The sequence below is a fragment of the Pseudorca crassidens genome, chromosome 1 (assembly GCF_039906515.1).
Source record: "Pseudorca crassidens isolate mPseCra1 chromosome 1, mPseCra1.hap1, whole genome shotgun sequence".
Classification (NCBI taxonomy): domain Eukaryota; kingdom Metazoa; phylum Chordata; class Mammalia; order Artiodactyla; family Delphinidae; genus Pseudorca; species Pseudorca crassidens.
Window position 1 is genome coordinate 178,977,323 of NC_090296.1, and position 25,611 is coordinate 179,002,933.

General features: G+C 43.1%; 1 protein-coding gene and 1 non-coding gene across 6 annotated transcripts in view; both read left to right on the forward strand.

The window, feature by feature from the left end:
• The window catches only part of CAMK1D (calcium/calmodulin dependent protein kinase ID), a 417,102-nt gene that overhangs the window by 80,945 nt on the left and 310,546 nt on the right, over window positions 1-25,611 (forward strand). Inside the window, exon 1 of one of the 5 annotated variants that reach the window (XM_067701404.1) lies at window positions 5,060-5,396. The exons of 3 other annotated variants lie outside the window; for them this stretch is intronic. In XM_067701404.1, coding sequence (XP_067557505.1) covers window positions 5,155-5,396 — 242 coding nt within the window. In that variant the 5' untranslated portion in view covers window positions 5,060-5,154. Of the gene's footprint in view, window positions 1-5,059; window positions 5,397-25,611 lie in introns of those variants that run through there. One more of the 5 variants, XM_067701410.1, reaches the window with a different exon arrangement.
• Window positions 4,395-4,525, forward strand: LOC137208087 (U6atac minor spliceosomal RNA). The gene has a single exon (XR_010935452.1). It is a non-coding gene; the product is annotated as a U6atac minor spliceosomal RNA (small nuclear RNA).

Consider the following 25,611-nt stretch of genomic DNA (forward strand, 5'->3'; position numbering starts at 1 on the left):
AGATACGGTATTGATAAAATGGAGTATTATTCAGCCATGAGAAAAAAGGAAATCCTACCATTTGCAAAAACATGGATGGACCTAGAGATAAGTCAGGTAGACAAAGACAAATACTGTATGATATCACTTATATGTGAAATGTAAAAAAGCTGAACTTGTAGAAGCAGAGAGTAGAAAGGTGGTTACCAGGGGCTGGGGGGTGGGGAAGTTGGGGAGATGTTGATCAAAGGGTACAGACTTGCAGTTAGAAGATGAATAAGTTCTGGGGATCTAATGCACAGCATGGTGACTCTAGCTAACATACTCTACTATGTACTTGAAAGTTGCTAAGAGACTAGATGGTAAATGTTCTTGCCACAAGAAAGAAATGGTAATTATGTGAGGCAGTGGAGGTGTTAGCTAACACTGCAGTGTAATCGTACTGTAGTATGTAAGTGTATCAAAGCAACATAAAGCAACATGTTGTACACCGTAAATTTACACAATGTTATATGTCAGTTACCTCTCAGCTTCAAAAATAAGTATCTTGACATTCCACCCCTAATAATACTTAGTGTGGATTAAGTATTAATCCCATCCTGCGAAGAAAGGAAAGAAGGAAGGGAGGGAGGGAGGAAAGAAGGAAGGAAGGCAGGAAAGGAGGGAGGGAAGAAGGAAGGAAGGAAGTTTCCCCATAAAACTAAAATAACATGATCACAACTAACACAATTAATAATTTTTTAATATCCTCTAATACCAGTTCCTGTTTGGTTTCCCCATGTGTGGTCAGGTCATATACTGAATTTACTTTATGTCACTACAGTTGCTTCATACAAGGAACGAGGGAGAAGGACTAACTGAATGATCTCTAAGGCGCATTGCTTTATGTTTAATACCTTTAGGGAGCTGCTCTGATTTTGTTCATTTCTCTCTCCTTCTTGGAGGAGGAGGATTCAAAGTTTATAGACATAAACTGTGGCTCTACAGCAGGATGAGATGGAAATTTGGAAATGATTTGGTTTACGGGATCAGTTGAGACAGTTTGGGGTCACCTCACACTGGCCTTGACCTGTAGGTCAACCTGTAGGTTGGGCAGACTGAGCGTTGACACTGGTTAGAAAAATTGTACACTTGCCAGAGAGAAAGAGGCAGTCAATTCATTTTAAACCCAGCAGGTTTGGGTTTAAGCTTGCATTTTGTGTGTTCCGTAAATGTTCATAATGCCATTTAGAGCTAGCTGAGGACTTTGAGAGTCCTTTTGATTTCGTGTTTTTTTTTTTTTAAATTGAAGTATAGTTGATTTACAATGTTGTGTTAGTTTCAGGTGTACAGCAAAGCGATATATTACACACACACACACACACACACACACACACACACACACACGTACTTTTTCAGATTCTTTTCCATTATAGGTTATCACAAGGTATTGAATATAATTCCTTGTGCTATACAGTGGGTCCTTGTTGTTTATGTATTTTATATATAGTAGTGTGTATCTCTTAATCCCAAACTCCTAATTTATCCCTCTCCCCTGATTTCATTTTATTTATTTATTTATTTTTGCGGTACACTCTTTTGCGGGCCTCTCACTGTCGTGGCCTCTCCCGTTGTGGAGCACAGGCTCCGGACACGCAGGCTCAGCAGCCATGGCTCACGGGCCCAGCCGCTCCGCGGCATGTGGGATCTTCCCGGACCGGGGCACGAACCCATGTCCCCTGCATTGGCAGGCGGACTCTCAACCACTGCGCCACCAGGGAAGCCCTTCCCTGATTTCATTTTGTTACTTGAGACTCTAATGTTTTATTCAAGGAGACTAAATGCTGGGTCTCTCAGGTTACCTATCTAGGAAATTCCTATTGTTCCAGAACAAAAGAATGAAAAGGTCATGCAGGGACCGCCTATGGGTGGATATCAGGTGCTCCATCCCCAGAGGCCCCTGTGATGGGCGCGTTCTCTGCGTCATGCAGGGGCCCTGGTAAAGCCTCTTCCCAGCTTCTTTGCCTTCTCACCACTCCTGCCTCAGGCCCCTGGGGGCTGTGTGTGAAGCGTGGGGGCCCATTAACAACACAGCCTTTCCCACTTGAGCTCTGAACCAGTTGAGAAGTTGGGCTGAGGGTTCAGATAGACGGAGACCAAGATATTAACTTTATTCCTGAGAAAAGCTAATTGAGGGCTGTAGTATGTGGTAATAAAGGGCTTCCTCATTCTGAACCTCTGACTCAGGCCACGCTGGTTTAGGGGAGAGAAGCAGTAGGTGGGCTTCCAGCAGGTTCCCAGGAGTCGGGAGGGAGAGGGGGCTTCACCCCTTCTGCTCCTCTGGGCCAGCCTGGCACGGGGGGAGGAGGAGGGAAGGGACGCAGTGGGGGGCACTGCTGGGAAAGGGCCATCAGGGCTGTGGGATGACTCCTCCCCCTTTACCCTGACCTTCCCCTTGCGGGGCTGGGTGTTCCCCAGCATCATGGGTGCCTCCTGGGTTCTTCCCTCTGTCTTAGCCTCAGCGACTAATTGATTTAGAGGGGGTGAGAGAGGTAAGTTCTGATAAGAGTATTCTTCAGTAAATATTGTCATTCCTATGACAGGCACTCCTAGAATAGATAAACCTTTTTTTTTTTTTAAAAAAAAAAGAGCATTTATTTATTTATTTTGGCCGCATAGCTCACGGGCCTCCGCAGCATGTGGGATCTTCCCAGACCGGGGCACGAACCCGTGTCCCCTGCATCAGCAGGCGGACTCTCAACCACTGCACCACCAGGGAAGCCCGAGTAAGGACTTCTTGGTTAGGATGCTAGCTGACCAGCTCAGGTATAATTTACATAGAGTAAAGTTCACAAACCTCAAAAATTTTAACCCATGTAATGACCACCTAGATCAAGATGTAGAACATTTGCATCACCCTAGAAGGTCCCCGGTCCCTTTTTCCCAGTTGGAACAACGTCCCCCTCCCCAAGGGCAATCATTCTGACCTCTGTCATCATAAAGCAGTTTTGCCTGATTTAAATTCCACGTGAAGGGAATCATACTTACATTTTGTGGATTCATTCATGTTGTTATGTATATAAATTGTTCATTTTCCCCCGTCGCTGTGTAGTGTTCGGTTGTATGAAATCTAGATACACATTCTACACTTGATGGACATTTGTTTGTTTCCAGTTTGGGGCTAGTATGAATACAGCAGCTAAAAATACTCTTGTGCATGTCTTTGGTGGATGGAGTATGAGTTACTGATTAAGGTTAACAAACTGTCCCCGGAATTGAAGTTCACAGTCACTAGCACAGGAAAGGATATCGTACTGTCCGCGCCAAATGGTTTTAAAGTGTGTTGACGGCATGGTGCAAAAGTACAGTTGACCCTTGAACAACATGGGTTTGTGCCACGCGGGTCCACTCCTACGCAGATTTTTTTTCAATAGTAAATACTATAGTACTACGTCATCTGCAGTTGTTTGATCTGTGGATGGTTGATCCTTGGGATGGAGAACTCTGGATATGGAAGAGCCACTCTAAATTATACTTGGACTTTCAACTGCCGGGAGGACTGGTACCCCAGCTGCCACGTTGTTCAAGGGTCAACCGTATATCAAACAAAGGAACGAATTTAGTCTAGTATACTTGTATTTAGCAAACTGTGCTGGTACGAAAGCAGATTATTGCTGTTGTGCTCCTTGACTATGATGAATATCCTAAGCTAGAGGATCAGTTTCCTGAAAGCCGAGATTCTCATGTAAAAGTATGTTGTTTCCTCATGCTGTCTCTAAAAGGAGTGGGAGGGCTTCTGTGGTGGCGCAGTGGTTGAGAGTCCGCCTGCCAATGCAGGGGACGCGGGTTCGTGCCCCGGTCTGGGAAGATCCCACATGCCGCGGAGCGGCTGGGCCCGTGAGCCATGGCTGCTGAGCCTGCGTGTCCAGAGCCTGTGCTCCGCAATGGGAGAGGCCACAACAGTGAGAGGCCCGCGTACCGCAAAAGAAAAAACCAAAAAAAACCAAAAAGGAGTGGGAAAAGGACCTTTTCATTAATTCTGCAAATAGCCATCATTTTCTAATTTTAGGTTCTCACTGTGAAAAAGAGTCATGAATTACTAAAAACTCTGAGAATATAAACTAGTTTTGAGGGGAGTCCCCTGAATTGGAATGAATAAAGATTTTAAATATTCATTTATGTTTTTCTTTCCATGTCATTTTGGATATTGTGATGAAGAAAAAAATTTGCTGCTGATTGAGAACCCCTGAATACACTTATAAAAATTTAATTCCCCCCCATATTAACTAGGCTTTTTTAGAAAGCCTGTTTTCCTCTAATAAGTTGCTAGAGGGAAAATCTGTTAGCCTAGAGAATTGATGGGTAGAAGTAGAATAGGAAAACTGAACGGACCACCATCAGGGGATGCTGCATTGATTTAAATTTTAAAAGAGCCTGGGTTTAATGAAAGTGAAGAATTAGGTTAGCATTCCCCTTGACAAGAATGGGAAAAATTCTAGTGACCGACGCTGCACACATACTTTTAAGGCATCACCACCTCTTTATAGCCACCTAACAATATCTTTTAACAACCTACAGGAGGGGAATCTGGCAGTGTGAATCAGTATTAAAGATAATGCAGTCCTGGCCTGGGAATCTTCCCCTGTACATACACCTGCTCATGTAATGAAATGACATGTGTACACGGTTATCACTGAAACTTTGCGTGTAACACCAAAACATCAGAAGCCACCCAGTGTCCATCAGTCATCAGGGAGCAGTTGAGGGATGGTGTATGTGTACAGTAGAATGCTGTGCAGTTGTTGAAAGGGAGCGAGGAAGATCTGCATTCTGATGTAGGATGATGTCCGGGTACATTGCCAAGTACAAGAAGCAGGTGGAAAGTAGTGTAGACAGTGTGGTAACTTTATGTAAGAAAGATTGGGTTGTGAACATATAGAGGTGAATTTGCTAATATCTGCATAAAGAAATGCTGGATGGATAAACAGGAAACTAATACAAATGTGTATCTGGAGCAGGCAGAGGGGAACGGAGCGATCGGGAATAGATACAGGAACAGCTCCTGCGCGTATCTTTTTATATCGTGTTGACTTTTTGAATGATGTAGAAAACAACCAACCAGCGGAAGTGAATCTGTCTGGGCATTGCCCTTTGACACTGAACCAGACCAAGAGTAGGTGGCGTGAAGCTGGTTGAATGCATCATGAAAAGATGAGGCCATGGGCTCCGTTTCATTTCTCAGAAGCTAAGGCAGTGCATTCAGTGCTTGTTGAGCCAATCTGCCAATCCAACGTGCCAGGCGCTATTTTAGGCGCTGTCAGCAGGCGCCTTACGGTCCAGGCTTTCATAAGGCTGGCGTTGTTGAAGGAGCAGGCAGACAACAAGCAGGTGATGAGCGAGGGAGAGAAGCCTGCTACTGCTGGGGTCCAGGGAAGGAGGTAAAAGGGGTCCGTGCGGAGGTCAGAAGGGAGGGTCATTGCTGATCTACATCCCTACGTCTTTGTGGTGCCTTTGTGAACAGTATTCTTACGGATGGGGTAATACAGTGGGGTCAGTTCTCACTTTTAGTCTTTTGCTATAGCAGTCAGGATTTCATTTTACCGTAAGGTCAGTATCACTTAAGTTTCAAACATAAACACATTAGAGCAGTCACTGTACCCCAGTCTACTGCTGTGTTGGCAGGAGACTCGAAGTTAGTGGAATAAATAAAAAGTTGATTTGACCGTTCTGGTTTGTTTTCACAGCAGTGGGGCTGTAGTGGGGATAATGTTATCTATATGATTTGGCTTCTCCTCTGGTTTTCAATCCCTTGGCCTGGAGAAGAGGTTTCACCCATTTAACAAGGTTTTGTTTGTTTGTTTGTTTAAATTTTTATTGGAGTATAGTTGATTTACAATGCTGTGTTAGTTTCAGGTGTACAGCAAAGTGAATCAGTTACACGTATAATACATACATCCACTCTTTTTTAGATCTTTTCTCATATAGGTCATTACAGAGTATTGAGTAGAGTCCCCTGTACTATACAGTAGGTTCTTATTAGGTATCTATTCTATATATAGTAGTGTGGATATGTCAATCGCCATCTCCCAATTTATCCCTCCTCCTCCCTCTCCCCCTTGGTTAACCATAGGTTTGTTTTCTACATCTGTGACTACTGAATTCAGCTTCCAAAGAGGAAATAAGAAAGACAAGGATGCAAAGGTGAGATAGGGCAATGGGGAAATTCAGCAAAGGTGGGCTGATTCTCTGCCTTTTGCTCTTTGGGGCAGCAGTTCAGCGAGAGACGTCTTTAAAGTAAACGTAACCCGAAGCAGTGGAAATCTTTCACAATTAGCTTTAGGCATTCTTCCCCTATGATGGTAGTCGATACATGGTCCTAATAGCAGATGAGCAGCCCCGGGTGGAGACGGTGTTGTTTTGCCAAAACATCTTTGGAGCCAGAAGTTTGTTGCTTGTCACAGAACCTGAAGACTGTTCTCCTGGGAGCATCTCTGTCTTCTAAGTACACAGTAGACGCTATGCTCTGCTATCCACTTACCCTGAATGTTCCCATCCAACACCTCTTGCATCTTCTGCACACAGCAAGGGCCTTAGCTCCTGTGTGAGTCAACGAAAGAAGACGTGTGTGTGTTCACAGTGGTTTTAGGGGTTTGCCAAAACCCCAGTTCTGTTAATTTCATGAAAAATAAATGATTCTTTTATGGGCATGTTTTCCTGAATGTTCAGTTTGTATTTCTGGCCTGTTAAGAGTTTTTTTTAACTGCTGATAAGCATTTGACCATATTTGTGAGCGTCTCAGGGCAGCCCGGCACGATGGGTGTAAAATGACAGTAGGAACAAGGACAACAAAAATAGAGTTGACGTTTGTATATTTCATTGGCGCTCACTCACTGAGATTTCTTTGTCCTATGTGTTATTAGAAAGGAGAGGGATCCAAGGACAGACGAAACAGGCTCAGTGGACTGATTTGATTCAGGAAGCTTTTATTTTTAACCAGTTAAGGTAAGAGGGTCTTATCGTGTTGATGAGAATAATTCAGAGGACAGCACTTAACAGTAGCATGGACAGGACCATTCTGAGTGGACTGGGAAGAAGAAAGGAGCATTATGCTAGAGAAGGTGCATCTCTGGCAACATTCCGTCGAGCAGACAGTGGCTGGAATTCGTGTTGGGAGCAAACTTATTTCCTGACTAGCTGGGTTAGGGAATGAAATTAAACTCTAAGAGTTAAAAAAGTATGTATATATATTTATAAATGTATCATGTATTGGTGTTTATGAGTGTTTGTTAGTAAATTTGATCATTTGTTTATATTCAAAAGTTGACCTTTTTAAGTAAACCACGAGAATTCATACCCCTCCAGCACATCTGTATCTGTGTCAACCAATTTTCTCATGTCTGCGGTTGCCGCTGGTGTGTTTTCACTACCAAGTTCCTGGTGCTTTTTTCTCACCTAGGGCCTGAGACTCAAAGATGTGATATAAATGCTGAGCTGGGTTCTGAAAACCCAGTTAAAATGTATCTCAAAACAGTAATAAGTCTGTGACTGTTCTTCCCTCTTCTTCCCATGATTGTTGAATGACTAAGTAAGAAATTAACCAAAGTGATGGTGTGCAGACACCTGGCACAGGCCTTGGCAGATGGGTGCTCCATAAATTGGCATTTTCCTTCACCCTCAGAAGTGCTCTTCAGCCTTTCCCCCGAGGACTCTCCAGTGTAGAGAGTAGTAAACACAAGAACTCAGGCATCTCTGGATGGTTCACGGACTCTCCTTGAGGACACTGGTGCATCAGGAAGATGTGTCATTGTAATCTTGCGGCTCACCCACCCCCCTGGCACCCATACTATAATTTGAGAAGTTTAGTGTTAATGGCTAATGTCAGACAAGGCAGAAAGGAGTGGTCAGTATATTCACTCCAAGTGCGTTTTGTCATATGTCTTTTTTTCTTTTTAATTTTATTTATTTTTGGCTGCATTGGGTCTTCGTTGCTGCTGAGGGGTTTTCTCTAGTTGCGGTGCGCGGGTTTCTCATTGTGGTGGCTTCTTTTGTTGCGGAGCACGGGCTCTAGGCGTACGGGCTTCAGTAGTTGCGGAACGTGGGCTCAGTAGTTGTGGCTCGCGGGCTCTAGAGCGCAGGCTTAGCAGTTGTGGCGCATGGGCTTAGTTGCTCCGTGGCATGTGGCATCTTCCCGGTCCAGGGCTCGAACCCGTGTCCCCTGCATTGGCAGGCGGATTCTTAACCACTGCGCCACCAGGGAAGTCCATCATATTTCATATTCTTTGAAATTTGGCCACTTAGAGATAGTTCATAATGCAATTCTCTTCAGCCAGAGGCTAAGCGCACACTTGTTTCCCAGTCACTCTGGGCATCGGCAGGGAATAGTAATCATTCCTAAACCCTGCATTTGTGTATGCAGCCGTAATGTGGAAATCCGACGAGGACACACCTGTAGAGTACTTAATTCTGTGGATTTTCGTTATATGCAGAACTTTAATGGGGCATCTCGGATTGAAGGATAAGATAACAGGGCGGCATTTCTTTACCAGCTCAGATAAACGAAAGGAAAAAAGAAATCCTCTTGCTCATCTGGGCATTTCTGAGGCAGCCACTTATTATGGCCGATTCTCAATTACCCAGCAATTTATGCAGATAATTAAAATTCTCTGATAACCCTGAAATTTCACATTGGTTGTTAGTTTCTTATTTCTGTTGAATGAATCTTACTTCAAAAAACAACTTTTGACACAAGGGGTAACATTTTGAGCAACCACTATCTAGACTATTCACGTTGTCACATTGAATCTCCCTTCAGCCCTGCAGTGTGGATGTTAACCCCCATGTTACAGATGAAGAGACTGAGGTTCAGGGAAGCTACATGCAAGGTCACCGGTGAATTATGGAGCTGAACTGTAACTTCACCTCCCAGACTCAAGACCCATTCTCTCTCTCCTAAACTATTGCCTGCTCCCTGGTAGAAATGGGGTAGAATGTCCCAAAAGCTAGGAGAAGGCCAGAAAAAGGCTAAAATTATGTTGAATCGTCAGTTCCTCAGTAAGCAAGAATTGATAAATATTTGAGAGAGTTAGTTTCAGTTTCATCAAGTAAAAGTATTGATACGTATCATAAGAAGCAAATGAGATCATGGATTAAAAATACTTTGATATGTTACAAGCAGCAATAAATATGCCCAGGAAGATTGTCGGTCCTTGAAACCTCCATCCCTTGGGAAGAGTCTGTTCCCTGGGACTGTGCCTTTGGTTCTTGTGAGTTATGGGAAGGTCACCATGGTAGCTGTTTAAACTAGTCGAGAGCTACATGTAGTCTGGATAAATAAGAGTTACCAAACAAAGCAGCATGTTAAACGAGGGTTGTCATGGCCTGTCATGCATGGCCTGTTTGTTGAAGATCTCCAGAACTTTCTGGTTAAAAGGTACACAGGGTTTTTTTTTTTAAAGGTGAAATTATTTTTATTTTTAAATTGAAGTATAGTTGATGTATAATATTATATGAATTACAGTGTACAGTATAGTGATTCACAATTTTAAAAGGTTATACTCCATTTACAGTTATTATAAAATACTGGCTATATTCTCCATGTTGTACAGTATATCCTTGTAGCATATTTTATACCTAATAGTTGTTGTTTGGGGTTTTTTTTACATGTTTATTGGAGTATAATTGCTTCACAATGTTGTGTTAGTTTCTGCTGTATAACAAAATGAATCAGCTATATATATACATATATCCCCATATCCCCTCCCTCTTGCACCTCCCTCCCACCCTCCCTATCCCACTCCTCTAGGTGGTCACAAAGCACCGAGCTGATCTCCCTGTGCTATGCAGCTGCTTCCCACTAGCTATCTGTTTTACATTTGGTAGTGTATATATGTCGATGCTACTCTCTTGCTTCGTCCCAGCTTACCTTCCCCCTCCTGCCGTGTCCTCAAGTCCGTTCTCTACATCTTCGTCTTTATTCCTGTCCTGCCACTAGGTTCATCAGAACCTTTTTTTTTTTTTTTTTAGATTCTATATATATGCATGAGCATACAGTATTTGTTTTTCTCTTTCTGACTTACTTCACTCTGTATGACAGACTCTAGGTCCATCCACCTCACTACAAATAACTCATTTTGTTTCTTTTTATGGCTGAGTAATATTCCATTGTATATATGTGCCACAGCTTCTTTATCCATTCATCGGTCGAGGGACACTTAGGTTGCTTCCATGTCCTGGCGATAGTAAATAGAGCTGCAGTGAACATGGTGGTACATGACTCCTTTTGAATTATGGTTTTCTCTGGGTGTATGCCCAGTAGTGGGATTGCTGGGTCATATGGTAGTTCTATTTTTAGTTTTTTAAGGAACCTCCATACTGTTCTCCATAGTGGCTGTATCAATTTACATTCCCACCAGCAGTGCAAGAGGGTTCCCTTTTCTCCACACCCTCTCCAGCATTTATTGTCTGTAGATTATTTGATGATGGCCATTCTGACTGGTGTGAGATGATATCTCACTGTAGTTTTGATTTGCATTTCTCTAATGATTAGTGATGTTGAGCATCCTTTCATGTGTTTGTTGGCAATCTGTATATCTTCTTTGGAGAAATGTCTATTTAGGTCTTGTGCCCATTTTTGGATTGGGTTGTTTGTTTTTTTGATATTGAGCTGCATGAGCTGCTTGTAAATTTTGGAGATTAATCCTTCGTCAGTTGCTTCATTTGCAAATATTTTCTCCCATTCTGAGAGTTGTCTTTTCGTCTTGTTTATGGTTTCGTTTGCTGTGCAAAAGCTTTGAAGTTTCATTAGGTCCCATTTGTTTATTTTTGTTTTTATTTCCATTTCTCTAGGAGTCAGAAAGGATCTTGCTGTGATTTATGTCATAGAGTATTCTGCCTCCGTTTTCCTCTAAGAGTTTGATAGTGTCTGGCCTTACATTTAGGTCTTTAATCCATTTTGAATTTACTTTTGGTTAGGACTTTGAGAACTCATTTTGAAGCAAACCAAGTACCAGGTTCTCTCTCGCAGTCCCTTGAGAAACTTGCTTCTAAATAGGTGAAGAGCAGAAGGATGAAGAATGCTGCCATGGTTAAGCGTGTAGTCAGTAGTCAGAGCTGGTGGTGGGGAATCCACCCTCATGTTTTCTGGACAGCTGGAACTGTGGGAGATGATGAATTGTTACTGGAGCAATGTCCGGTCGTAAATAGGGTGGTTATTTCATGGGTGTCTAAATATTTTCGCCCCCGTTAAAAAATTGAAATTGTCAGGCACACAAGGCCTTCCTCAGTGATTTTTCTCTCATCACTATTCATTTTCTGAGAACATCAGGTGAGGCAGCTGTCACAGCACCTGGCATAGTAACCGGCACACTGAGGGCTGATATATGTATTTGCTGAATGACAGAAGTCTGGACAGCAGCCAGGCTCAGTTTGTATGACCATCTTGATCCTCATGTAGGATGACCTCTTGGTTGGTCTCTATTCACATGAAGCTTATAAAATACGTTCTTTGGGTTTACTTTAATGGACATTTTAATTGAGGTAATTGTCGATTTACATGAATACAGGAATAATACATGTGTAATATATTACAGGAATAATATGTAGAAAGCTCGTGTGTCCTTTGTCCAGTTTCCCCAATGGCAACATCATACGACACTGTAGCCCAGTATCACAACCAGGATGCTGACATGCTGACAGTACATCCGTGTCATTTGGATGGTCTGCTGAGTTTATTCAAATGTGTTTTTTTCAAGTGATTTTAAAGTGGCGACGTATGATTGGGGAGAATAAAAGCCAGGCTGTGGGCTACCGTGGCAAAGATGGAACCAGACTTTGTAGACAGCTGTTGGGATGAGGCTGGTTCCCAGATGTGGAGGACAGCTGAGGGTAGGATGACTGGGCTGGGGGAGTCCCCAGTCGATGAGGAGAGGTTTTCCCAGGGCGTGTGTAGGACTTGAGAACAGAAAAAGTCTGTCTGGCAGCCCAAAGGCAAGGAGGGAGCATTGTCCAGGGATGAGCTGTCCCCCTGGTGGGCACCCCTGCCACCCGGACCCCCCTTTCCATCCAGCCTCCAGTCCACGTGGCAGGATCACGTGTGATGGTACGGGAGCTCCAAGTCTGGTCTGCACCCAAATCCCAGACCACACCCTCCCCCTTTGGAACCAGAGTTTCCTGAAGGTTTGAGAAGAGTGAGCCTCTGTCTTTGTCATCCTTTCCTTTCATGGGGTTGTTTTTCTTATTGAATTCAGGCAAGCAAATAATTAGGTATTGGAGGGCTGGTAGCGCCTCTTTTTAGGCATTACTTAGCAGTCTCTTCCCAAGTCTCATCTGCCCTCAGCAGCCCACACAGCATCCTGCCCCCGAAAGGTGGATCATTAAGGCTAGTGGAAATGAAGTCAGCATCTCCACAGAGGGAGACCTGTAGCTCCCCTGACACAGAGGAAACGGGAAGAGAAGAGGAGGGTAGTGGTGTAGTGTAGGGCAAAGAGCTGGCTCTGTTCCTGGGACCCTGGATGTCATGGCCCCCCTGAGCTTAAGGGGGCTTCTCTGAAGTGGGAAGGTGGTCTTGTTTCTATTTAGGGAGAGAAAAAAACTCTCAGCATTTTTATACTCCAGAATTAAATTCAGTGTTCTAGGTTAGAAGATCGAGGTTCCACCCTCCCCCATCCTTTGCATATGTAGACCTGTAAATGTCTGCATTTCGGACTGTCCAAGTAACTAACTCATGGAATTAACTCTTGCCTCTAAGGTAGGCTTTCCCTCTGGGGTGTGTGGACAGCCTGCAGTAATTAAGGGAGGCGACATTTGTATAATATTCCCTTATTTGATTTGCCATCCTCTGCTATAGATTTGGAAAATAAAAGACACGCCTTTCACAGGAATTACTACTTCTTAAATAACTGCGTAAACAACAGCTTACTATGTGGGAACGCTGAGAACTTTTTTTCCCAGGAAAAGCTAATATAATAATATGCTTTTGAAAATATAGTATAATATCATTTAGTACGTTTTTAAGAATCTGGTTTCCAAATTTGCAGCTTCTGGAGAAACTAATGTTGTATTTTACTTGGGGAACAATTTCATTGAAGTGACCCTTTCAAGGGATTTGGAAAGTGCGCGTGTTAAATTATTCTTTGAAGCCTTGACATAATCAGTTCTCGCTGAACTTTGTTATTCCTGGCAGATTTTTTTCTCTGTCCTCACTTTTTTTGGTTTATTAGGTTCTTCTTCTTAAGTATTGAACATTTTCTTACGGGCATATTCTGATATTTAAGTAAATGGATGAAAATCAGAAAAAGGATGGTGAATTCCTGCTTGATTGCTTTAGATTTTCCTTTGTATTCAAAGATATGTCTCAGTGGTTCCAAATGTTCACATATTAGTAAGCAACCAGATCGTTAGGTTTTTCAGATTGTGTCAAAATGCCCATTATTCCAGAAACACAACTAGCCTCGATGGCAGTGTTTGCCTCCCAGATTTCATAATGGTTTTCTCTGATGCTTTGAAAACCTTGGCTTTCTGTATAGTATGTCTAACTTGGTTTGTCAATTAAGGAAAGTGCTCCCCATATTTTGTATAATATATAAAGACATGAAGAAGAATGTAAAAATCAGCTCTAATCCTGCCACTCAAAAATAACCACTGTTAAATTTTTAAGGTATTTTCCAGGCTTTTTCTATGCATAAATAGTTAACACAATTACTTTCATATTGTATGTTGTTTCTTCCCTTTCTCATTAAATGAAATATCTGGGCATCCTCATATAAATCTCCCCTAAAATACTATATATGCCTTTTGAATCCCAAGAAACCCAGTCTTGGTTTGAAGTGAGCGTCATGGCCCAGTGCACTGCCACCTCTGTACTAAACAGGGCCCCCATATGTGTATATGTATATGTATGTGGGGTGGGTGTATGTATGAGTATGTGTGTGGTGTGTGTTTATGCATGTGTGTATATGTGGTGTGTGTGGTGTGTATGCACGTGTGTATGTGTGTGTATGTATGTGGTGTGATGTGTGTACGAGTGTGTGGTGTATGTATGTGTGTGGTGTGTGTGTATGCACGTGTGTATGTATGTGCATGCATGTGGTGTGATGTATGTACGAGTATGTGTGTAGTGTATGTGTGTGCACGTGTGTATGTATGTACGAGTGTGTGGTGTGTATGCACGTGTGTGTATGTATATGTGTGTGGTGTGTGTGATGTATGTGCGAGAGTGTGTGTGTGTGTGTGTGTGTGTGTGTGTGTGTGTGTGTGTGTGTGTGGAGGGGCTGGGGTTGACCCTCCCTCTTGCAGTCAGAGTACCATTAGTGCCCTCTCATTTTCTTCTCTTGCTCCCTTTCTTCTTTCACCCTGTGTCTGTTTCCTGCACGTTTATTTTTAGTTCTCCTTCCCCGTTGGCCCGTGTAGATCAAAAGCCGGAGGTAGAGCGGCTGCGTATTGATCCTGCTTCCCTGCCTGTGCGCGTGCTCCCTGACGGCGGTGGGAGCAGGCTTGCTCCTCTTGGAGAGTGGGCACCAGCCCTGGTCTGCCTCCCTGCGCCTGGGTACAAATGGGGCAACTTTCTTTTGATTCTCTTTCATGTTGACTTTGGGGCCTGAGCTCACTCGTCCCGATGTTGACTTCTAGCTGGAAAAGCATCTCATTCAAGATGGTGAACCCAGTTTTCAGTGCGGGGCTGGCTTTGCCTATCAGGTGACCACGTGAAATGTGTCCTGGGTCCAGCCTGTCTCATTCTTTCCTCTTCTTTCATTCCCAGTATTAGTCTAGTTCTTTCTTTGCTCAGCATTCATTCATTCATATTTGATTGGATGTCTTCTATGTGCCAGGCCCTCTGCTTGAGGCCGCGTGTGTAGGGATCAGTAGCACAGCCTCTCCCTCTGCCCCTCACCTAGGGAGCCAGGTGAGCAGACACGTGTCCAAGGTGGGGATTGCTTTGATGGTGGGCAAGGGCCATCAGAAACCCAAAGGAAAGTGGGCATAAGTCTGTCCAGGAGCCAGGAAAGCCACCCACGGTGAACTGACACCCCTTCAGGAGTTTGCCAGGTCAACGAGGGGCAGAGGGAGAAGGGCGTGCGGGCAGAAGGAATAGCACATGTGAAGCTGGAGGCGTAAACGGTGTGATGTGTTGGTGAAGATCAGGTAGCAGGGTGATCCGTGCAGGAATCAAGGGCAGAAATTGCACTTGGAAAAAGAGGCTGTGGCCACATCATGGAGATTCTTGTATGTCAAAATGATAACAATAGCTAACACTTACATGATCCTTATTATGTGTACAACACTGAGCATTTTATAGCTATTAATTCATTTAATCCTCATGGCAACTCTAAGAGGAAGGAACTATTATCGTCTCCAGTTTACAGATAAATAAAGTGAGGCTGGAGAGCCTGAGATTTACAGGAAGTCTTTCAGACAGCAGAGGGTAGAACTGGGATTCAAGTCAGGAGTCAACTCTGGGTGACCAGATAGCCCAGAAGTCATTCTCTAACAGCTCAGCTTGCTGCCTCTCATACTCCAGAGCTGGACGTTACCGTGCTGGCCCCGAGGGGCCGTGGAAAGGTGTCAAGTCATGGGGGAAAGGACCTGAGGTTTGTGTAGATAATTCTTTCTCTTTGGACACAGATGGAGACTTGATTCTGGAAGGCTGCTTAGAAGTCCCTGCAATTTTTGTGGGGGAATCTGGTGGAACAACCTTTTTAGAATCACTTTCTCAGAATTATATATACTGAAAAGGCAATTCTGGAACCTATGTTTTAAACCAACATTCGTTTATAACAAAACTTACCCTATATGCTAATGAAACTTAATGTTTGACTTAAATGAGAAAGATGCTGATAGGATTTAAAGTATTCTGCTATATAATAAAAGAAATTTTGCTTTTATTAGATGCTTTTCTTAAGTCTCTTTGGACCTTCCTTCCATCTCTGGGTTGGATGGGAGGCTGGCAGTTTTGCTGACAGTACCTTTGGGTACAGCAATTTCTTTAGGGAATTGCTGGAAGACAGGGGAAGCAGCTGCTCTTTGACAGTGACCCTAACTGGTACCTCGTCCATGATGGTTGTTTTTTTATTAAATCATTTTTTCGTAGTTATATATATTTATAAAATAAAATTTACATATGTATAAAGTTTTATATATATATAAATTTTTAATGTATATATAACATAAACTTTACCGTTTTAGCAACTTTTAAGTATACAGTTCATTGGCATTAAGTACATTCACATTGTTCTACCACCATCACCACCATCCATCTCCAGAATTCTTTTTATCTTCTGAAACAAACTGTACACCCCGTTCAACAACTTCCCATTTCCCCCCAACCCTCCAGCCCCTGGCAACCACTGTTCTGCTTTCTGTCTCTGTGAATTTGACTACTGTAGGTATCTCACACAGGTGGAATCATATATTTGTCTCGTTGTGTCTAGTTTATTTCACTAATAATGTCCTCAGGGTTCACCCATGTTGTAGCATGTGACAGAATTTCGTTCCTTTTCAAGGCTGAATAATATTTCACCATATGGATAGACCACATTTTAAAAATTATTTTATTGAAGTGTATTTGACTTACAATATTGTGTTAATTTCTGCTGTACAGCAAAGTGATTCAGTTATACATATATATACATTTTTTTCATATTCTTTTCCATAATGGTTTATCACAGGATATTGAATATAGTTCCCTGTGCTATACATCAGGACCTTGTTGTCTATCCATTCTATATATAATAGTTTACATCTGCTAACCTCAAACTCCCAGTACATCCCTTCCCCCACACCCATCCCCTTTGGCAACCACAAGTCTGTTTTCTATGTCTGTGAGTCTGTTTCTGTTTCATAGATAAGTTCATTTGTGTCATATTTTAGATTCTACACATAAGTGATATCATATGGTATTTGTCTTTCTGTCTGACTTACTTCACTCAATATGATAATCTCTAGGTGGACAGACCACATTTTGTTTATCCGTTCATCCATCCATGGGTACAGTTGCTTGCATCTTTTGGCTAATGTGAATCATGTTGCTATGAATATATATCAAATATCTGTTCAGTTCTCTGCTTTCAGTTCTTTTGGGTCTTCCATAAAGTTTTAACCCCTCCTAGCTCTGGGTTTGGGAACTATGGTATAGTTGTGTTTATGGGCATGAAAACTGTCTCCTTCTTTTCCTTCCTTTCCTACCATGTTGAATCATACTTAACGTTAGCTGCAGATTTCAGGAGGAGCATGTTTTAGAATGGATTCTCCTCCTCACTTTTATGAAATAGGAAGCATAGTGGACATGAGACAGGAAGCACTTACTGACAAGTTCCAAGCAGGAGATGACTGCTCCCTGAGCTGTGGAAGTGCTGGCAGAGATGGGGGGTGGGAGGAGGAGCAAGGAGAGCAGTGCTTATTTGAGCACAGTCTAGGAAGTAGAAATAGGGGCATTCACGAGTCTGCACTTCATGGTGGGGCATGAGGAAGAGAGGAGAGTCTAGAGGGAGTCTTATATTTCTAGCTTGGGTGACCGCATGGCCCTACTACCTAGAAGGACTGGCAAATGGGGAGGGTATTGAGAGATGACAGATAGTACATCTACTTCGGGCTTCTCCAAACTAGGAGAAGAAACTCCATGGATCTGTGAATGCTCTGCAAGGTGGGGATAATTACTTCACAACTGTCTAATGGAACTAGAAAATGAAATAAAGATGCAGTATAATTAATGTGAATTTAGAGTCCTATTCAAAGAGGATGGTTATATTTCTTTATAGATGTTTCTCTTATCGTGTCAGGATTTTTTATTTTGGTCACATCTGTTGTGAAGGTTAATATCGTCTCGGTTTGTTTCAAAGGTGACAGATGAAACTAGGAGAGTAAATTGATATTCAGTGTCATAAGTTTTCCCACCTGAATTTGTGTACCCAACTCTGAACTTGAACTTGGGGTGAGTCATAATGGATGTTATGAGAAGGGTAATGGGTTCACTTACAGATATCCTGATCTCAAGATGCTGGTGGAACATCCAGGTGGAGGGAAGTAGTGGTGGGGTGTGAAGTTCCAGGGCTCAGGATTAATCTGGGGCTGGAGGTAGCTGTGAGGTAGGTCATCCAAATGCCCAGGGGGATGAGATCGCCAGAAAGAAAAAAAAGGCACAAGAAGAGGAGACCAAAGACAGACCAGCCTCTTCTTTGTTCACCTCTGTATCCATATTAGGGGACAGAGTAGATGATAGACCAAGATGAAGAGATGGTGCCTGACCTAGGGATTTTTCATTCCATTATTTTCATGTGCACAACACAAACTCCAGAGCAGGAAGAATGGGATTTCAGTGGGTTGGCTGGAAGAGAAGTGGGAGGTATGGCAGCTGTGTGGATGGGGGGAGGAGCCCCAGAGGAGGAGGAAGAGGGAGGTAAGGGTGAGGATAGGAGAACTAGGACAGGTGGTGTGTTGGAGGTCAAAGGGAGGAGATTGAGGGGGATGGAAGCCATCAACTGTTAGATTCCAGAAGGGACAGTGGTTGACCAGTGTCCACTGCATGTGGCTGTTAGGAGGCCCTTGTGACCTCTGCCAGAGTTGTTTCAGGTAATGGTGGTGTTTAATCCAAGATGAAATTCTTCCAGCTTGTTCTCTCCTTAGCTCTTGGATTCTAGACACTGTCAGTTTGGACATGATTCCTCTTCTCACCATTCCTTACTAAAAATACCCTTCAGCAATTCAGAACATGTTCTAAGGACTTCCATTATACATTTTACTTTATTTTATTATTATTATTTTTTTTGGTGTAGGTAAATCTATTTTAATTCAAATATAAAAGTTAAAAGAGGAAATTATTTAAAATAGCTATGACTAAAATATGTTTAAAGACAAATATTAGGAACGAATGTAAATTGTGACAGCAGTAACTTAAAGTGGGAGAGAAGTTAAAATGTAGACTTTTTGTATGTGATTGAACTTAAGTTGTTAACAACTTAAGTTAGACTGTTATAAGATATGTAAGTCCCAAGGTAACCACAAAACAAAAATACCTCTAGAATTTACACAAAAATAAATAGAAAGGAATCAAAGCATGTCAATACAAAAAATCAACAAAACACAAAGGGAGACACCTCAGTTCTTAATATATCATTTTTACAGGTTCTCTTTTATACTTTTTATACAAGGTATACTCTTTTATAGAAGATGGTATATATAATCTTTTATACAAAGTCTGCCTGTGCTGCCCCACACATCTACCAGGAATTGTTTAAGATCTACAGGGGAGGTGGTTGTTTTTTTTTGAAACCATCTTTATTTTATTTTATTTTTTTAACATCTTTATTGGAGTATAATCACTCCACAATGGTGTGCTAGCTTCTGCCCTACAACAAAGCTAATCAGCTATACATATACATGTGTCCCCATATCTCTTCCCGCTTGCATCTCCCTCCCTCCCACCCTCCCTATCCTACCCCTCCAGGTGGTCACAAAGCACCGAGCTGATCTCCCTGTGCTATGCGGCTGTTTCCCATTAGCTATCTGTTTTACATTTGGTAGTGTATATATGTCCATGCCACTCTCTCACTTTGTCCCAGTTTACCCTTCCCCCTCCCCGTATCCTCAAGTCCATCCTCTAGTAGGTTTGCATCTTTATTCCCATCTCGCGTCTAGGTTCTTCTGACCATTTTTTTTCATTCTTTTTTTTTTTTTAGATTCCATTTATATGTGTTAGCGTACAGTATTTGTTTTTCTCTTTCTGACTTACTTCACTCTGTATGACAGTCTCTAGGTCCATCCATCTCACTACAAATAACTCCGTTTCATTCCTTTTCATGGCTGAGTAATATTCCATTGTATATGTGTGCCACATCTTCTTTATCCATTCATCTGTTGATGGACACTTAGGTTGCTTCCATGTCCTGGCTATTGTTAATAGAGCTGCAATGAACATTTTGGTACATGACTCTTTTTGAATTATGGTTTCCTTAGGGTATATGCCCAGTTGTGGGATTGCTGAGTCATATGGTAGCTCTATTTTTAGTTTTTTAAGGAACCTCCATACTTTTCTCCATAGTGTCTGTGTCAATTTACATTCCCACAAACAGTGCAGGAGGGTTCCCTTTTCTCCACACCCTCTCCAGCATTTATTGTTTCTAGATTTTTTGATGATGGCCATTCTGACTGGTGTGAGGTGATACTTCACTGTAGTTTTGATTTGCATTTCTCTAATGATTAGTGATGTTGAGCACCCTTTCATGTGTTTGTTGGCAATCTGTATATCTTCTTTGGAGAAATGTCTATTTAGGTCTTCTGCCCATTTTTGGATCGGGTTGTTTGTTTTTTTGATATTGAGCTGCATGAGTTGCTTGTAAATTTTGGAGATTAATCCTTTGTCAGTTGCTTCATTTGCAAATAATTTCTGCCATTCTGAGGGTTGTCTTTTCGTCTTGTTTATGGTTTCCTTTGCTGTGCAAAAGCTTTGAAGTTTCATTAGGTCCCATTTGTTTATTTTTGTTTTTATTTCCATTACTCTAGGAGGTGGGTCAAAAAGGATCTTGCTGTGTCAAACAGTGTTCTGCCTATGTTTTCTTCTAATAGTTTTATAGTGTCTGGCCTTACATTTAAGTCTTTAATTCATTATGAGTTTATTTTTGTGTATGGTGTTAGGGAGTGTTCTAATTTCATTCTTTTACATGTAGCTGTCCAGTTTTCTCAGCACCACTTATTGAAGAGGCTGTCTTTTTTCCACTGTATATTCTTGCCTCCTTTATCAAAGATAAGGTGACCATATGTGTGTGGGTTTTTCTCTGAGTTTTCTATCCTGTTCCATTGATCTATAGTTCTGTTTTTGTGCCAGTACCATACTGTTTTGGTTCCTGTAGCTTTGTAGTATAGTCTGAAGTCAGGGAGCCTGATTCCTCCAGCTCCATTTTTCGTTCTCAAGATTGCTTTGGCTATTCGGGGTCTTTTGTGTTTCCATACACATTGTGATTTTTTTTGTTCTAGTTCTGTGAAGAATGCCAGTGGTAGTTTGATAGAGATTGCATCGAATCTGTAGATTGCTTTGGGTAGTAGAGTCATTTTCACAATGTTGATTCTTCCAATCCAAGAACATGGTATATCTCTCCATCTATTTGTATCATCTTTAATTTCTTTCATCAGTGTCTTATAATTTTCTGCATACAGGTCTTTTGTCTCCTTAGGTAGGTTTATTCCTAGATATTTTATTCTTTTTGTTGCAATGGTAAATGGGAGAGTTTTCTTAATTTCACTTTCAGATTTTTCACTATTAGTGTATAGGAATGCCAGAGATTTCTGTGGATTAATTTTGTATCCTGCTACTTTACCAAATTCATTGATTAGCTCTAGTAGTTTTCTGGTAGCAACTTTAGGATTCTGTATGTATAGTATCATGTCATCTGCAAACAATGACAGCTTTACTTCCTCTTTTCTGATTTGGATTCCATTAATTTCTTCTTCTTCTCTGATTGCTGTGGCTAAAACTTCCAAAACTATGTTGAATAATAGTGGTGAGAGCACTATTGGGCAACGTTGTTTTGTTCTTGATCTTAGTGGAAATGGTTTCAGTTTTTCACCATTGAGGATGATGTTGGCTGTGGATTTGTCATATATGGCCTTTATTATGTTGAGGAAAGTTCTCTCTATGCCTACTTTCTGCAGGGTTTTTATCATAAATGGGTGTTGAATTTTGTCGAAAGCTTTCTCTGCATCTAATGAGATGATCATATGGTTTTTCTCCTTCAGTTTGTTAATATGGTGTATCACGTTGATTGATTTGCATATATTGAAGGATCCTTGCATTTCTGGGATAAACCTCACTTCATCATAGTGTATGATACTTTTAATGTGCTGTTGGATTCTGTTTGCTAGTATTCCATTATACATTTTAAATACCAGTATTTGAACTCAGATACCTCTAGTTTTCTCTCCAGTGGCATTGCCTCAAAACTCATATTATCCTTATTTTAACAATAAAATGGGGAATGCTTTTGGTTTCTGAGATTCCCAGCCCTCAAGATGCTTGAGGAGTCAGTTAGTGGGAATCTCCATGGTTCACAGGTAGTGTGTATGAGTGACCCCGGGATCCTAGGGGCCCTCGGACGACCTTGGGCAAGGTAGGATGTATCTGGCAACTCCCCTTAGCTTCTGTCCTTGGACTGTCCTTTAAACGACTTCCCTGAAGAGCAGGGCTGTCATGGATTCCAATCTTATTTACTCTAGGTGTTTCTGAGCTACTGCTGTTTTGTGAATCTGTTCCACTGACTTTGATAGTAATAATAATAAAATAATGATAATGATAAGTAGAGTGTATTGAGTGTCTACCGTGTTTGGGGCACCATAGCCAGTGCTTGACATCTATCATCTATCTCATTTAATTCTTACATTGTAGTCTCTCATCTATCTCTTTTAATTCTTACATGGTAGCCTCATGAGGTGAGTGCTATTAACCCCCTTTCTTGAGTGAGGAAACTGTGACCCAGAAAAAATTGTCACTTTCTCGAAGCCAGTGGTTCTCAAACTTGGGCGGGCATCAGAATTCCCGGATGGTTTGTTAAAACCCAGGCTGCTGGGCCCCATGCCCAGAGCTTCTGATTCAGCAGGTCTGTGATAGAGCATTAGGAGTTGCATCTCTAACGGGTTCCTGGGGGCTGCTGCTGCTGCTGCCGCTGCAGGGACTGCACTTTGGGAACCACTGCTCAGAGCCATTCAGCTAAGCGGCAGGACAGGGATTCACACCTGGGCCTGTCCGACTGCAGGTGTGCCCTCTGCTTGATGGTAAGGGCACCTCGGGCCCCCTGCAGTGGAGGGACAGTGCTCACTGCCCAGGGTGGGTGGACTAAGGGCTTCCTGGCGGGAGATTCAGGTGGGCAGCTCTTTCTCTTTTAGGTGAGATTTTGGCATGCACGGGGGTAACGAGGCAAAGGGAAGGGATGGTCACAGGAGCTGAGAGAGGGCTTTGCCAGTGCAGAACTTCAGACGATAATAACATGGACCAAAAGCCTGTCTGCTTTATGATTGCTGTGAGCTGGCAGTTCTAAACAATGTCTGGGTGATGCTCCTTTCCCCACGCCCTTTATATGCTGCCACGGGGCAGCTAAAACACCTGAATCCCCTTCATTGTCGGGGCTCTGGAGGCTCCCAGTCAGGGACCTCATCTTCTGCTTCTGTGTTCTCCACACATGGCTGAGTGCTGGGCCCACTTCTAGTTGCTGACTCCTTCCTTTTTCATCTTGATTTTGATGCTAAAATAATCGAATTTAAAATAGTCAAGGAAGAAATGAAATACTACAGACCCTTCCATTTGGCAGCTACGTTCCGAAGCGGCCCCTTCCCTCGCCCTCCCTGTGTATCAGACAGAGGTCTGACCCCTGGACACGGGTGAACCGGATGAATCCTCACAGTGACCTTGCGAGGTGCCTTCTGTTATCATCCCCGTGTGATGAGTGAGGGCCCCCATGTCCTCACTGCACAGAGATTCAGTGACTTGCCTGAGGTCAGACGACTGGTGTGTGAGCAGAGCCGGGCTTCCTGCCTGGCAGCCCAGCTCCAGAGCCCAGGCGCTTACCCACAATGCCATAGTGCCCCTCAGGCAGACAGCGGGGGCCTAACGAGTGTGCGTCGGATGGACAAGTCAAAATGGATACACGTATGAGATGCCAGCAATCTGGGGTGCACCATTCTCCGGTCAAAGCAGGATGCTGTGTGGGTCACCCACTCTACTTGGTGATTGCTCTGAGTGCACTCAGGGTGCCAGAAGGTCCCTCCGAGATGCAGCCCATCTTTTCTGCAGGCTGCTGCAGCATTTACCTCCGCTGTAACGAAACGTGTTTTCCCTCGAGGGGGTGGTTATTGGTATTTATAGAGCATCTTCTAGCTGAAGAGCTCCAGAAGCAGTCATTACCTCTTTCACGCTTTTAACATCCCTCTCTAGAGCGGGAAGCGAACTGGGGCTGCCTGCTTCTGTTCCCTCTCCCCTCTCGTCTCCACCCCTCCCCCCGTGGTCCACAGAACGCACTGAGCAGTGATGGGGCATTTGGAGGGGGAAAGGCATTTCTTGCAGTTCACATTCAGAGCTGGGTGGATGTGTGGGGACCACTTGTGAGGGCCTTGAGGTCATCTCACCTGCATTCCCACTTCCTTTGTACCACGTGGTAACTAAACTGGAGAAATAAACTTCTCGCTGAAGAAATCTTACCAGTCATGATCACTGTTCTCCTCAGGCTCAAGGAAAGAAAGTTGGAATAATGGAATTGTTTTTCCTTCTCAAGCAGTGAATTCTTCTGTCTTGGCAGCTACGGTTTTCAAGATGAGCTATTCAGAGGACTAGCAGAGAAAATAAAAAGGGATGAGGTCTGGGAAACTTCAGTGTTAGTGGCTTTTTTCCATGTTCGTGTGTATATCACACACACATTGGCATCTGTGCTGGCTTCCAAGACAAGCCCACGGGGCATGCATGATAAACAGCTTGTGATTGTGACTGTCTTTTGTTACACGGATGTAATTGGGTTCAGCGGCAGCACCTGAAGATAGACTCTAAGGCGATAAGACTAATTTTGGTCATCTGAACTCACCGATGGGGTGCCGTATTGGTGCTGGAGGGTTCTTTGTTTATCCCAATGTTTTCCATGACTGAGGGTGGAATCAAGCCTAGATAAATAAGATTCTGCCGTTGCTGGAGTGCATGAAGTTTTCAGACATTAGAATCTCCTATGTCAGGGTTGTTAATAATCATTTTCCTGGCCAGATCACAGTGCTAGCTAAGTGTTCAAGAGCTAATACAGTCCGAGAAGTACCTTTAGCTTTTTCTGTAATCCTTCATTCTGATAATTTCTGGCCGGATTAGCTTCCTCCTTCCTACCATTAAGCATCTCCGTCTGGCCATTTCCTGTGTGTGTGGGGCTGGCAAAGCCCCGAATTCCACTTTGGGAGACTCCGGTCTATGTTGGTTGAGAGGCCATCATTCGGTCTCACGCTTTTGTTTTAAAATGTTTTAATTTTTTTTAAGGATCTGATTTCTTAACTGGGGAACAGCGGTTCCAAGTTCAGGTCGGTGCACCCAGCCAAGGTCCCGGGAGCTGAAAAGGGCAGGGTGGAGTTGGCATTCTAAATGCTTCACTCTGTGCTTATCTTGGCACCAGCTGGGTTCTGAGCTCCGGCTCCCCCCAGGCATCCTCCTCCCTCTTCTGGCCCCAGCCCTGGGGTCCTTCTTCTCTCCCTTCCTCGAGTACCTTCTCTGCAGCCAGTGACACCCAGTCACTGTTTGCCTTGGTGTTTCATCTCCGAATAAAGGCAGATGAATTAAATATGTCAGATCTGGGACAAAACAAGAAAAAGGAAGCACGCAGGAAGACCTTTGAAAAATGGTCATACAAGACTTCTCCCTCCTGTCCTCCGGGAAGGCAAAATCAGAGACGGAGAGCTGTCATTATCTCCCGTGTATGAGAGGAGAGAGCCAAAGTTCTAGGAGACGCCAGGAAAGTCAGGGAGCCTTCCAAGACGGCCGAGGGAAGCCAGCAGGGTCGTCGCTCAGGGGAGGTTGAGCTCATACAAGGGGACCACTGTGCAGTGGAAGTGCTAACTTGCCCGGGCCTCAGCCATGGCAGACAGCTTCCTGGGGATGGCTTGCGGAGTTCAGCCTGGTCTGTGCCTTTTTTTTAGATGTTCCCCCGGTTTCTA